Raw genomic sequence first — 16,125 nt, 5'->3', positions numbered from 1 at the left:
TGAAACTCCAAGAGATGAGGTAATTTATTCACAATCCAATAAGTAAGAAGAATCAGAAGCAGGATTTGAACCCATTTTCTAGAAGGAACTATTTTTAATGCCTAAATATCCTAAGCACTGAGATTTTAAAAAGAGTATCTGCAGTACTGCTGAGGATTCTTATTTATTAATATGAGAATCAGTAATAAAGGGAAATTAATCAATATTTAGATCCTATTATGAACATTTTCCTAGAACAGCGTAGCTTATTTATTGAGAAAGGATTGTGAACTTCTTGGAAAGAAAGTGTTATTAAAAATGTGAATCTGTTTTATCATATAATAGTTTACTGACCTTTTATTTTCATCAGTAGATGTCATCCTTGTTTCTTGTAGCAATATAGTTGTATAGCTTTACTTGCTAAGTAAGAGGCAGTTTGTAAAAAAAATTCAGTTTGCAAGAGGTTAAGTGTGGGGGTATATATATATATATATATATATATATATATATATACATATGTGTGTGTGTGTATATATATATATATATATATATAGCAATAAGTAGTCTTTAGCTTTGAATTTAAAATATAGTTTATTGACTATCACAAATTATATAAAAAACTACCAGTTTTCATCTCACTATGGGAATTTAATGTTACACAGAATGTAATCTTAGGTGAATGTTTATTGTTGGCTTTGCTTCAAGTTCATTTTCTTAGTATTTGAGAACTTATATACTCAAATTTTGTTTAATGTACTGAAATATTTGAGTAGCCTATGTTGGAAGCCACTGTCAAATTTGTCTTAATAGCCTGTTTATTTTTGCAGATTTGGATCTGAAAAGGTAGCTTCATTAAAGCTGATTTTAGGAAGGAATGGCAGTATTAGGTAGACAGAATTGCCAACTTGATAAAATTTAGATCAAATAATGAAATTTTTCTGTTTCTAACATTGAATTCATAAGCCTATTCAATAGTGTGACTTGAATGATCAAAGAAAAATAGTATGGGCGGCTAGGTGGCGTAATGGATAAAGCACTAGCCTTGGAGTCAGGAGTACCTGGGTTTAAATCCGGTCTCAGACACTTAATAATTACCTAGCTGTGTGGCCTTGGGCAAGCCACTTAACCCCATTTGCCTTGCAAAAACCAAAAAAAAAATATATAGTATGATGTTTTTTATATAAGAAAACAGGCAAATCTTGTCATGGCATTTTTTTTTTGTTTTTTTGTCATTCAAAAATAACATAGAGGTGGAGTTTCCTATAAATTGAAGATTTGGAAGAAAAAATAGTTATAGGCATAAAATTCATTTAACTGCAGTGAAATGTTGCCAAATAAGAATGCCTGCATAAATCGACATTTATTAGTGTTCATTTCCAGCATCTTATGTAATTTCTTTAATATTCAATTACAAAAGTGTAATTTTAAATATTTCTCAGGCCTATATTTTTAACAAATATATACAAGAATTCTTGATATTGTAATTATTTGAATACTTCAATTAGGAGGGGGAAAGCAATATTAGGTAACAAAGTTTAGATTGTCACTCTGTAATAAATGATTATTATAATACACAGCACTATTCATATATAAGAAAAATCAATTTATATTCCAACTGTAAACTAAGGGAGTTAGGTGGCATAGTGGTAGAATACTGAAACTGGAGTTAAGAAGACTTGAGTTCAGATCTTTTCTCAAGACACTGGCCTAGACAAGTCCCTTAATTTCTGTTTGTCTTATTTTCCCTCATTTGTAAGATGAGGATAATTATAGCAGTTAACCTCAAAAGAGTTATGGGGATTAAATGATGATAATATTTGCAAAGCACTTAAACATAGCACTTGACATATAGTAAGCATTATTTCAGTGTTTTTTACTTTTTCTTCTTAAGAAGTTTTTCTTCAGATCCCCCCCCCCAGTCCATGGCTTTCAGTACACTTGAGCTAATTGATATGTGAACATGTATTTAAATAGAATGTAGCCTTTGTGCTGGGTGAAAATGAAATGACTGGGGAAACAAAGGTTAGACCTCCCAAGCCTATATTAAATAATTTTTATTACTTCTTATTCGTTATTGTTTAAATTATGTTACAATATCATATTACTATAATAATTTATTGCTTAATAAGCAATGCATGCTACTTACATAACAAATTGGGACCTATGACTTTCTTCACTTTGGCACCGGACTCTACATAGAGACAGATTCTTGTGCATTAAAAAAAGTTTATCAAGTAAGACCAATTAATTAAAAGAAAACAATTAACCAAGATACACAATTAGGTGATCAGATTTCTAATTGGAGGAAACATTAGGGACTTTACAAGTTGGGAAGGAAAAGCAAATGGGTGCAATTTCCTAAACTTCTTCCCAGTCTATTTTCAATCAAAGAAACATGAAGCAATAACTTTTTTCAGCAATAACTTAGATTTTAGCTAAGACATATGGGTCACTTGAGATGTATAATTATGAGAAAACTCCTTACATAAATTTTTGGGTCTACTGGGTTTCTGGTCATTTCCTTTGTTAAGAATCTCTAAGCAGGGGGTAGTGGTGGTGGTGGTCCAGTTTCCTAACCACACAGAGCTAGCTTCCAACAATGCATTGACAGAAATTGAATTAAACCCATAATTGAATGGAAGGAAATTGAGGTAGAACCAGAATAGAGTCACTAGATGGAGAAAATGTGGTTCACTCAATTTCTACTTCCACTTGTGGTTCTAATTTTTTTCCTCTTTTTAGATGGTACAAGACTCAGAAGAAGAGATTGAACTACATTAAAAACTAGATATAATAATAAATACAATAATCAGAAAAGAAATTCATGCTGGAAATAAATACAGTTTTGAAAATTTCGAAGGTCTGAGTTTTTCGTGATATTATGGAAGAGCCTGGAAGATAACATAAATTTAGAAAGATCATCAATTCAATTATTACTCCCAAAAAGTTGATAAAGAGTAACTGCTATTAGGTCTACTTTTTCACCTCTATAAATCTCTTTTATTTTTGACAGAAATATGAGAATAGACTCTGTTGTAAAAAATATTCATCAACAGGCTATAGCTTGACAATTAAAGGTAGCTAGAACATATAAAAGCCTATTATTTGTTGATTTTTTTTTTCACTAAGCATTTGATTTGGTAGAGCAAAACAAAGCTCTTCCAAAACAAGTCTCTCCCATGTCTATGTTAAGATCATACAATATTCCTTTATAGTAGAAAAAATTGATAATAATAGCTATCATTTAATAGCTGTCATTTATATTTACAAAATGATTTACAGATATTATTCTGTTTCATACTTGGTAGGTACAGTTAGGCTTAGAGATGGAGTTTAGGTTTAGAAACACAGAGCATTTCCAGATGAGCAAACTGAGACAGACAGTGATTAAGTGACTTGCCCAGAGTCATACAGCCAGTAAGTGTCTGAAACTGTATTTGAACTCAAGCTAACAATCCTTTGATTAATTTTTCAAGTAAGGAATAAAACAACATACATGACAAAGAAGTTTGATGTTAACAAGGAAAATCTGATGCAGTCTAAATAGGGAAGAGATTCCCTATGGTGAGAGGCACTCTTATTTGGATATTGACAACATTAAACTCTACTAAAGCAGCCTCAGTAAGCTTCACTACTATTAAAAATTCAGGGGGGGAACATATTTACATAGTCTCTTGTACCAAAAGTAACATATAGTTAGATGGGAACCCCATTCTGTTAGTTAATTGGTACATACATCTTAGAATATTACTGTGATGGTCAGAAAATTTAATATGAAGGAGAGAATGGGCTGGTTTATATTTGGGGAAAATTATTTATGGAATCATGGATTGTACATTTAAAAATCCTGAGCTGTTCCCTCATGTTCAAACATGTTCTGCAACAAAGATTCTTTTCCCCCTGAGGCCAGCAAACTATGGCCTAAATGACCTGTTTTGGTTTGATCTGCAAGAGTGGTTGCCTGCAGGTCAAAATCCCTGCTCAAGGTGATGATCTGTACTTTGAATGTTTCTTCCCTAAACCCACTCTTTTCCAAATTTCCATAGTATTATTGAGTCACTATTCTCCTAAATCACCTAGTTTACAACCTCAGTGTCATCCCTAATCTTATCCTTCCCTCTACTCATTAAGGCTACCACCCTAGTTCAGGTTCACATCATTCCTCACCCAAACTATTTTATCTTCCTAGTTTGTCACCCTGCTTCAAGTCTCTCCATTTCAGTAAATTTTTTTTATTATGAATTTATTTTAAAATATAAACATTTCAGTATTCCAAGAACTAAAAAAAGATAATATCCAAATTAAACTTTCATTCCTAGAGAAAAGTGTATATTAAATTTAATAAAGTAACAACAAAATTTCCTTTGTTGAGTGATTTTATTAAAGCTTCCATTGTCATTCCCCTTCTTATTAAACTTCAGTGAATTCCCTTCACAACCTGACCCCAATCTATCTGCCTTACCCCTTGATGCTCTCTAGAGGTAAGCCAAATTGACCTTCTACTGTTCTTCATACACTGAAAATGATTTCTGTCTTCATACCTTTGTACTGATTGTTCCTCATGTCTGGAATACAGACCCTCCTCACCTCTACTTCTTAAACTTCCTCATTTCCTACAGGACTCAGCTTCAAGTAACATCTTGTGCATCAGGGATTCTTAAACTTTTTTATGTCCTGTATCTTGTCTCTCTTTGGCAGGCTCCTGAAGTTTCTAGACCCCTTCTCAGAATATTTTTTGCTTTAACTTTATTTTTAGTTCTGAATTCTCTCCCTTCTGCTACTCATTGAGAAAGCAAGAAAATCACAACTGTTACAATATGTATAGTTAATAAAAAAACATTTTCACAGTATCCATATGCAAAAGAAGGAAGGAAAAGGAAAGGAAATGAAAAAATTCTACACTCTGCATTGAATCCATCAGCTTTCTGGAAGTAGAAGCATATTTCATCATGAGTTTTGCCTGGTCATTGTGTTGAAGAGTTTTTGTCTTTCAAAGTTGCTTATTTTTATAATATTGTTATTATATAAATTCTTTTGGTTCTGCAAACTTCACTTTGCTTAATTTATATATCTTCTCAGATTTTTCTGAAACCATTTGCTTTATCCCTTTTTATAGAACAATAGTGTTCCTTCAGCTTTATATACCATAACTTGTTCAGCCATTCCCTGATTGAGGAGTCCTTTCCCTCTTAGTTTTCCTTTGGGGTAATAATAGGTATACCTATTAAAGGAGTCACTTGGTCAAAGAATTTATATACAGTTTAATAGCTTTGAGGGCATAACTTCCTTCACAATCCACCAATAGTGCATTAAAGTTTTTTTTTGTTTTCCCATAGCCCTTCTAGTATTTGTAATCTCCCTTTGCCAATCTGATAGTTGTAGCACCTCAGAGTTGATTTGATTTGCATTTCTCTAATGATTTGGAGCTTTTTTTTAATATGAATATTGACAATTTGAATTTCTTCTTTGAAAACTGACTCTCCTTTGACTTTATCAATACTAAGTCATGGCTCTTTTCAGAATTAAGTGTACATAATAAAATACACATAATTGCAAAGGAAAAGGATTGTATTGAAATACAATTAACAAAATGCACTTTTTAAAAGTTCACAGATTCCTAGATTTAAGAACTCTTGTTCTTAAATCTAAGAATCTGTTTCCTCCCATCTACAATTTCTTTCTCTTGAAAGAGTTGTCTCCCTAGTTAAGTTGTAATCTTCTTGAGGACAGATACTGTTTCACTTCTGTTTCTTAGCACAGGTCCTCACTCTTAACATGCTCTTAATAAACTGGGAATAATTTTGGAGTTATTCAAGGCTTTACACAATTTCCCAATTGCAGTTTAGATCATTTTCTTCTTTCTCTTTTGGACCCAGCTTATTGTCTATAGATTTTGTATCTAATTATTATTATCCATCTGCTTAATTTTTCCTTAGGATAAACATTTTTTAGTAATTGTGAGGCTGTTTAAGAGAACCTGCAGTATTCTAGCAATTGATATAATTAGTATAATGTATCTGCAAAAAAAGAACTTGAAAATTTTTACTATACATTGGATATTCCTCTTGCATTTGGTTTTTGTATTAGGCATTGTTTCTATTCTATTTGTCATTTGCTATTATTAATCATAGTGTTTTGGAGCAAAGCTATTTCTGCTAAATTCGTGTCTGTGTGTTTGTGTGTGTGTGTGTGTGTATGTGTGTGTAAGTTCTCACCACTGTTGACATCATCAGATGGTTCAGCGTCAGAAACAGACATGATTTTATTAGTGGAAATGCCATTAAAGAAAATGCATTTTGGGGACAAGAGTTAGCATTGATGATTGACTCAAGGGAGGATTTTATAAGGATGTGAAGCATATTGTTATGTTTGCAGGGAGCAGAAAAGGAGTCAATAGAGTTTTAAGATGAGCCAGAGTGGGGATGATAGAGGGGACAATCTCTGCTGGAGACTACAGAATGGAATGTGATCAAGGAAGTGTGAAGAGTAACAAGAAGGATTATCTCTTCAAAATGAAATGAAGGAAAGAAGGAAGAGATCATGAGGGAAATAGATGAATGATGTTATGTTTCCTGTCCTTGTTTTCTTTAGTGCCATTTCTTCTTCCTTATTAGCACATCAGCAACAATAATGTTAGTCTAAATGTGGTGACCTCTTTATTATTAAGTTATAAAACTACATATCTTTTCCATTTTTCATCCATTTGCTGACCTTTCATTTCCATCTTTAAATGGTCTCAGAATGATTTGACTTAATTGGTTTTTTGAGCAACTCTAAAGTTCTGATTAAACTTTTGCAAACTTGTTTTTCATGATTGTTAAATTAAGTTTTTTTTAAAACAGTAAGGGATCATCTAGTCTAAGCCTCTCATTTTAGAAAAGAATCTAGTGGTAAGACTGGATTTGCAGGGGCAGCTAGGTGGCTCAGTGAATAGAGCACCAGTCCTGGAGTCGGGAGCCCCTGAGTTCAAATCCGGCCTCAGACACTTAATAATTACCTAGCTGTGTGGCCTTGGGCAAGCCACCTAACCCCATTGCCTAGTCAAAAAAAAAAAAAGACTGGATTTGCCATCAAGAAATCTGGGAACAAATTCATCACTGTTTCTACTATATTTTAATATTCACTGTTTCTCATTTTTTTCACAAGATCATATTTAAATTTGAGACTTTTTTTGTTTCATTCCTTGTAGTGCCAGAACCTACTAAGACCAGTTCAAGCCAGCCCCAACCCGCTGGTATCAGTACCAGTACTTCCACCAGCACTATCACCAATAGCAGCAATGGCAAACGTGCATCTGCCAATGGCCAGCAGCCAGCTGCATCCCGTTACCTGCCTCGTGAGGTGCCTCCACGTTTCCGCCAGCAAGAACAGAAGCAGCTATTAAAAAGAGGTCAGCCATTACCTCCTGGGACTCTTACCAGTATAAGTCCAACACAAGGTACTGGACAAGCAGGGGCAAGTCCTCCTCCCCTAATAGGAGCAGGTGGACAGCATCATCCAAGTAAACTCCAATCAGGTGAGTTTTTTATGTAAAAGGACATTCTGCTTATCTCAGAACAATCTCTATGCTTTGTGTGGAGTAACAAGTATATTTTACATTGTGTAAGTCTCCATAAATTATATAAACATTATTTTTCTGTTTACTTAAATGATAATTTCAGCTTCTCTTTACTTTTTATTTTTTTGGTTTTTGCTAGGCAGTGGGGTTAAGTGACTTGCCCAAGGTCACACAGCTAGGCGATTAAGTGTCTGAGGTCAGATTTGAACTCAGGTCTTCCTGACTCCAGGACCAGTGCTCTATCTGCTGCACCACCTTATCTTCACTTTTTATATACTTCCAATTAACTGTGGCTTAAATACTTCAGTTTTTATACTTTTTATTCCGTGCCACAGTGTCCCACTTAAATAGTTTAATCAACCACAAACCATAATCTCATTGTAATTTATATACGCTATAAATTGAATTAAGTAGTGAATTGTAATCTGTCCTATATTAGCCTTAAGTAGTGAATTATAATGTGACCTACATTAGAAACCAAAAAACTGAATAAAGAAATTAACATCTGTATTTTTATAGTATCACAATATGACAGCAGTAGTTAAACCAATAAGCCCTGAAATAGGCCCAAAAATGTTGGAGGAAAAGATTTTTGTCATGTGTCAAGATTTCTTTAAACTGGCATTTTAATTTGAAAATAGAATTCACGAAGCAATCATAATCTAGTCCTGCAAAACATTTAAATTTTTTTTATTTTTTAGGTTGTTTTTTTTTTTTTGCAAGGCCATGGGGTTAAATGACTTGCCCAAAGCCACACAGCTAGGTAATTATGAAGTGTCTGAGACCAGATTTGAACTCAGTTACTCCTGACTCCAGGGCCAATGTTCTATCCACTGTGCCACCTAGCCACCCCCGTGCAAAACATTTAAAAATTTTTTAAAATTAATAAATTCCTACCAAAGCAAATACTAAGAACAGTAGAACAGAAATTAAGTTGGTCATTAGTCCATTTTGGCTAAAATATACAGCATGTCAATAAGAATAATATTTGATAAGCTTAGAATGAAAAATTCAAGCCAGATTGTGAGAATTCCTGAATGCTAGGCCAAAGAATTTGCATTTTCTTTGGTAAAGAGTGAGGATCCCACCAATACTTTGAATGATCTAGGCAGAAGTGCTGAGGTTGACTTTGGAAATAGAGAAAAGTTTAAAGTGAAAATTTGGGATGGTAGTATAGTAGTCAAAGGGAAATAAGATGAAAGTCTAATAAAAGCATCATTAGCATTTCTTTGGTTTTCTAAACAAGCATTAGTTGATGGGAAGATACAAAGTTATTGATTTTTTCCCTTTTAGAAGAATAAAAGCTTATTTTATCAAGTTTATGAATTAAAACTAGCTCAATCTAGAGAAATTGTCATGTTTTTCCTTTTCATTTGTTCCACTTGCATGGCCTAAAATGTAAGATACACTCTAAAGACATTAATATTTATACTTAAATTCTGTTTCTTGTTTACTTCCCTCCCCGTGTATATTCTATAACTATCAATCAGTTATCAGGCATTTATTTAACAATGACAGTGTGCTGGAGATTCAAAGAAAAAGAAAACTCTTCTGCTCTCAGAAAGACTGAAAAACTTTAAACAAGTATGGGGACAGCCAATGAAAAGACAGAGATGAAATGTCTTGTGAGACAAGTTAGCAAGTAGGCCAATGTAACTAGACTGTAGGTTGCATGGAGAAAAAATTATGTGGAAAAAGCCAGAATATGAAAAACTTTAAATGCCAAGCAGTAATCTTATCAGAGGTATTTGAATTAGAAATAAGAAAGACTAAGGTAAAGGGATTCTTATAATGGTCCACAGGAGTAGAGATGAGGACTTAAACTAGGGTGATAACTGTGAGTGAAGAAAAAGAAATAAGAGCTATAAAGATTTGGCAAGTAATGGCTATGTGGAATGAAAATGACTCAAAATGACCTGGAATGACAAATCTAGATGACTGGAATGATGGTGGTATAACTAAGGAAAGTTTAAAAGAAGGTGGTTTTGGAGGGGTGAGGAGTTGAGTTGTTTTGGACATGTTGACGTATTTTGTTTTGGACTTGAAATATCTGTGGACCATTTTTTTCTTGCTTTGCCACTTTTAGAAATAAGTTTTGAAGGAAGCAGTACCTTTTTGTACCTCTACATGACATAGTATGAGATACTTGGTATCCTGAATGGTGAAACCTAGCTCCACTACACTGCCCTTAAGTTAATTAGTCTCCTTCCCATTCTATCTCTGAATGTATGTCTTGCCCATCACTAGGTATTCCACCTGTCCCTGGAAAATCTCACATCTTTTCTCTTGGAGTGTAATTCTGCAAATGGAAACTCACCATTCAAGGAAGTCAGCCTCCTAGTGCACAAACTACCTGCAGACTACCTACCAGGAGTTTATTAAGGCAGAGGTTAAGACTTTTTCTTTTTAGCAATCTATCAATATGAAATAGTCACATTATAACTTTTCTTACCTTTCTATCCTGAATCAGTTCAACTCTATACTATCCCGAATTCATTTTCCTTCTATCAATCCACCCACCCCCAATCTTATCATTGATTATGCATTGCCAAACCTCAACCTTTGATTACTCCCATCATCTGCTGCCTTTACTTCTATTTACATGCTGCTGGAATTCAGGAAATTTGTTGAATGGATCCACTACAAATTTTGTTATACTTTTAATTGAACCCTCACAATAGTGAGGCAATCTTTTTACCCTCTTTTTCCATCTCTTTAAGCTTCCCATGGCACTTCCTTTCCCCAGCCTTTCAGCTGAGGAATTTACATCATACTTCACTCAAAAAACTGAAGCCTTTCTCCAAGAGTTTCTTCTCCTCTCATGTCAGAGCTCTTGAAAATTTTCCCCCACTCTTAACTTCTTCCACTTTTCACATGAATAAGTGCCAAGGCAAATGTCTTGACTACATCCTATTCCATCTTCTGTAGAGAGGGCCCCCTCTCTCATCTGTACACTTTCCCTAATCTTCAACCTTTCACATTCTATTAGTTCTTTAATTGTTCTCTACAAACATACAGTTTCCTATAGTTTAAAAAAACTACCTTACTTTATCCTTCTCATTCCTAACTCTTTTCCCCTTCTCAGCTAAATTTCTCCAGTGGATGATGAGGTATAGAACTGGTATAGAACCTTTGTTTTCTTGGTGTTAAATGTCAGGCCAAAATAAGCTCAGACAGCAGAGAATCAATCCATACTTTGTTGCATCTAGCCTCAGAATCATGGAGTGTACAGACATCTACAAATAAAAAAAGCATGCACCAACTCTTCTTATCTTGCAGCTTTTTTTCTTCACTTGTCTTGGCTTGTAGCCTTTTCAAGTCAAATTAATTTACCATCAGTAAAGTAGCTGCCATTTGATGCCAGTTTTGTCCTTGTTGAAAATATCTAACTATCTCTCATGCTAAAATGCATGAGAGCAAGCACAGAATCCTACTTCACTCCATTGAAAGCCCAAAAACATTGTCCATTATCTAGAACCTGTGCAAGCACATCACTAGGAAATTGGCATGTGATTCTGAAAAACTTTCCTGGGCAACCAGAATTTGCCACGATCTTCCACAGGCTCCCACAACTGACAGTATCAAAGGCTTTGGTCAGCTTATTGAACATTGTATAATAGACCTCTGTTCTTCTCCTGGCATTTCTCCTTGGAGTTGGACAACAAACACCATATCTATTATTCCACACTGACGTTTAGGTAATTGACCATCTTCCACATGAAGGAGCAACCTAAATCATGCCAATAATGACTAAGAGAAAGACACCACTCCACTCCCACCCCCATGATTGTCACAGAACAACCTCTTTCCCTTTCCTTAATAGAGATGGACAGTGACTTGACCTCCTGGGGAATAACTTTCTAGAAGATTTCAGTCAACTGTTATATTATGAGCAAAGACCCCTTGCCTTATAAATCTCAGCTAGAATGGAATCAAGACCAGGCATTTTGTCACATGAGAGGAACCTAATAGCATTCAAAACCTCTTTTTCAGTTGGAAGTTCAGCTAGAGAAGGATTGATTTCAACCTGAGGTATATGGTCAGTGGCTTCAACATTGGTTGATGATAGTCTGTTCATCCTATCTCTCAGGATCGTGTTATTTTCACTGATCAGAGTGGCTCCATCAGCACTATTGATCTTTGGCCCAAAATTAGCTTTCAGGGCACCAAAGAAGTGATTTGGGTTGTTACTGTCAATATAAAATTGAATTTCATCTGCTCTGTAACTGAGCCAAGAATTCTCCATCTCTAAGTTTCATTTACACTTTACTTTTTTTTTTAGTTTTTGCAAGGCAAATGGGTTTAAGTGGCTTGCCCAAGGCCACACAGGTAAGTAATTATTAAGTGTCTGAAGCCGGATTTGAACTTAGGTACTCCTGACCCCAGGACCTGTGCTCTATCCACTGTGCCATGCACTTTACTTTCAATGAGTTAAATGCTGCCTTCTTAAAGATGAACAGACTGTGCTGGTAAAACCTTGAGAATTCTTGATTTTCAGTTTATAGTTTCTGAATTTCTCGGTTATATTCATTAAACCTGTCCCAATTTTTGTGAGTGTTTAGGCCCCAGTGAGTAAAAATGATACTGTTCACCAAATCTCTGGCAATTGCTTATTCCTTTTCTTCTCTACTTACCAACTGTGTGTTGTCACACCTTTCCTTCCAACTCAGCAATAAACTTTTCACACAGAGAAGCATTCTAATCTGTTAATATTAAATCTTCTGGCAGTTGTCTTGCCTTGCAACTGCTGCTTTTCTTGAATATAAATGTTTAGCGTGGAGAGGAAAGTCTATGATTGGTCCAGCAATTTCTACCACACATCGCCTTCATCACTCTCATGCCCTGCCTGTCGCTGTTCCTCCCAATGCAAAAGTATATACATATACAAATATTATGACATTTAAGTAAAGAGAAGGTAGTGTTGCTGAGAAGATCATGAGATGCCCAAGTCTTCAGTAGTAAGTGTCTGTTTTGTTGCAGTTTCTGACTCCATTCCTCTCAATGACTCCCTGCCATATTTGATTGTATGTGCCTACTCTGGCATTAAAGTCACCCAGAATTGCAAGCTTGTCCTCTTTCAGTACATTTTTAATGAGGATATCTTAGGTCTTCTTAAAATTTTTCCTTGACCTTATCAGGTTCATCATGGTGGGAGTATATGCACTGATTATAGTGGCATGGCACTTTCCTACAATGACAATTGCTTTAGCATGTACCTGTCATTTGGAAAGACAAATAAGCTTATTGTTTAGAATAGATTTGATTGTGAAACCTATGCCAGTTTCATAGTAGTCTTCATCACTACAGCTATTCCAAAAAATAAAAATATGTATCCAGTTATGACTTTGATAAGCTGGTCTTCCTTTTCCACCCTTGTTTCACTAAGGGTTGCTATTTGAATGTGATACCTGCTCTTGCAAAAAAAAAAAAACTGTTTGTCTTTGTGTGTATTAGATAAGATCATGAGTTTAGAGCAGATGGGACTTTAGAATTCCATTAAAACCTCTAGAGTTCTGATTGCAAAGAGGCTAAACTAGACCTCTAGATCAACAAAATCCTGAAATGGTCTTCTTGTTTCTTTTGAGGAAAACTGTCCCAGCCTAGGAGTCAGCTAGGTAGTACTGTGGATAGAGCGCTAGACCTGGAATCAAGAAGATCTGAGTTCAAATCAGGCCTCAGATATTTACAAGCTGTGTGACCCTAAGCAAGTAACTTAACCCTATTTGCCTAAAGTATCTCTTCTGGAAAATGAATGAGAAAAGGAAGTGGCAAACCACTCTAATATTTTTGCCAAAAATACCCAAAACAAAATCACAATGAGTCAAACACAATAAACTTTGCTGATTAAACTATTGCACTATAATCAGTATATGAATGATATCTTTAACATTTCTACTGGGGAAACAGGCAAAAAAGAGACAGTCCTTGCCTTTGAGGAGTTTACATTTTAATTGGGGAAGACAACACACAAAGTGGAAATGAAAAGAAGTTTGAGGGAGAGGTACCTGCATGGTAGCATTGTTTCAAAGCCCAGAAAGTTAGAAGCACAGCCAGGTAAGAAATGAAAGTTAGCTAGTCTGAACCTCTTCCCTATATGGAAACCCCAAGATGAATTCACTAATTTAAAGATGAAGCTGGTTTGACAGAGGAATGTACCAGGATGAGAAAGCCACAACAATGAATCAGATATTCCAGGTATGGAGGTTCTAAGTACTGAGGGAAGTTCCAAGATGAGATGGCAGCTGACATTTTGTTGAAGTTCATTAAGTCAGAAGCAGAATCATTCCCCAAATGGAGATCCCAGAAGGACTCATCAACAGAGAAAAGGGAGCAACATAGTAAATGGATATTCCAAAGTAAGGAGGCCCCAGTTCCTGAGGAATTTCCAGAATAAAATGTCAGATGAAGTATATTAGCAAGGTTTGGAAAGTCAGAAGCAGAGCCAGGGAAGGATATGGTCAATGAACTTTCTCCTTCTCTTCCTCTTCCATCTTCCTTCTGCTTTGCCCCATCCCCTTTGGAGGAAAAAAAAAAGCCTACACAACAAAATACGTAGTCAAGAAATACAAATTTCCTACATTGTCCTTTTTTCATCTAGTGGGTAGCATGGTTCATCATCATCAGCCTTTTGGAATCATGGTTAATCATTGCATTGATTTGAGTTCTTATCTTTGAAATTCTTATTCTCTACTGTGTTGTCATTGTATAAATTGTTCTCTCAGTTCTGCTTACTTCACCATGCATCAGTTCATACATATCTACTCAGGATTATCTGAAAACATCCTTTTTTGTCATTTATAGTGCAATAATATTCCAGGATACTTGTATATCATAATTTGTTTAGCCATTCCATAATTGATGGATATCCATCTATTTGCTGTCATAAATATTTTGGAGACAGCTAGGTGGCACAGAGGATTTAGTACTGGGCCTAGAGTAAGGAAAACTCATTTTTCTTAGTTGAAATCTGGCCTTAGACACTTACTAATTGTATGACCCTGGGCAAAACACTTAACCCTGTTTGCCTCAGTTTCCTCATCTGTAAAATGAGCTAGAGAAGAAAATGGTAAATGGCTCCAATGTCTTTGCCAAGAAAACCTCAAAAGGGATCAGAAAAAATCAGATATGTGAGAAGATAACTGAACAACGAAAACTTATTTGGAATATGAACCCAGATTTGTTGCTGAGTCAGAGAATTTATATTGTTTAATGACTTTTTGAACATGCAGATTCCTTTCCAGAAAGCTAATTTTCTCAGTGTATCTGCATTAAAGACATTTAAGGGGCGGCTAGGTGGCGCAGTGGATAGAGCACCAGCCTTGGAGTCAGGAGTACCTGAGTTCAAATTCGGCCTCAGACACTTAATAATTACCTAGCTGTGTGGCCTTAGGCAAGCCACTTAACCCCATTGCCTTGAAAAAAAAAATCTAAAAAAAAAAAAGTATTGAAATTTTAATAGAGGCTAAATAATTAATCCAAAAGTATTGGTATATGAAAGAACAAATCATAGAAGCAATAACAAATTTAATCAAGAAAGGTTTCACCAGTTTCATCAACAAAAACTTAAAATCAATAAATTCAACTAAACACAAAAAAACTGATCTTGATAATAAAGAAATAAAAATGAAAATAAAAAGCATATTTAGTTGATAAAATTAATAATGCAGTTAAACATTAGCTAATATGATTTAAAAAGAGGAAAACCAAATAAGCATTATCAAAAATGACACAGGAGAATTTACAACAGAAGAAGAAAAAATAAAGCAATTTAAATACCCCCTCTCAAAAAAAAAAAAAAGAAGAATTCCTTAAGAGGATTGTGGAAGTGGGAAGGAAGGGAACCAAGATCAGACATATGTAGAAGAGAATTCTATCAAATGAATAAAGAACAATTGATTCCATTATAACATACTTTTTTCAAAAGTTGGAAAAAAAAGCAATTCAGCAAATTCCTTCTATCGAATAAATATTGTCAGTACCTAAAAAAGGAAGAACCAAAGCAGAAAAAGAATAAAATGGACCAATATCATTAATGAATACTAAGGAAGAAATTTTGAATAACTATTAATAAAATTAAAATAAAAACATTTTTAAAATCATATACTTCATTCTGGTTGGATTTATACCAAGAATGCAAGAATGATTCAGTATTAAGAAAGTTATGTAATGGACTATATTGATAACTTAAATCAATAAAAATTACAAAATCTCACTATATGCAGAAAAGGTTTTTTTCAAAATACGATGGTCAGTTACATATTTATTAAACACTAGAAACCAGAAAAATGTACCTTTCCTTAGTAAGATAAATTTCTGTCTAATCCCAAAAACATATATTATCTATAATGGAGAAATACTTGATTCCTTTCTATTAAGATCAGGACTGAAGTAAGAATGACCATTGTCACCCCTGTCTCATATTTCCTGAAACACAAAAATAGTAAGAAATTTAGAGAGTAAGTTAGGTAAAGAGGAAAATATCATTTTGATAATTTACTTATAGAATCATAGATATCTAAAGATAATTCAAACAATTTATGATTTAATTAATGTAATAAGATTTTTTTCACTGTTTCAATATGTATTAC

The 16,125-nt window shown here is 34.5% G+C and overlaps 1 protein-coding gene across 13 annotated transcripts in view; it reads left to right on the top strand.

The window, feature by feature from the left end:
- TNRC6C (trinucleotide repeat containing adaptor 6C) overlaps positions 1–16,125 on the top strand; it is a 233,329-nt gene that overhangs the window by 101,912 nt on the left and 115,292 nt on the right. For all 13 annotated transcript variants that reach the window (XM_074225068.1, XM_074225070.1, XM_074225069.1 and 10 more), the window contains one exon: positions 7,169–7,495. In XM_074225068.1, coding sequence (XP_074081169.1) covers positions 7,169–7,495 — 327 coding nt within the window. The remainder of the gene's footprint in view (positions 1–7,168; positions 7,496–16,125) is intronic.

The sequence above is a fragment of the Macrotis lagotis genome, chromosome 2 (genome assembly GCF_037893015.1).
Source record: "Macrotis lagotis isolate mMagLag1 chromosome 2, bilby.v1.9.chrom.fasta, whole genome shotgun sequence".
Classification (NCBI taxonomy): Eukaryota; Metazoa; Chordata; class Mammalia; order Peramelemorphia; family Peramelidae; genus Macrotis; species Macrotis lagotis.
The sequence above is the reverse complement of the archived record's forward strand: the minus strand, read 5'-3'. Positions and strand labels throughout refer to the sequence as shown.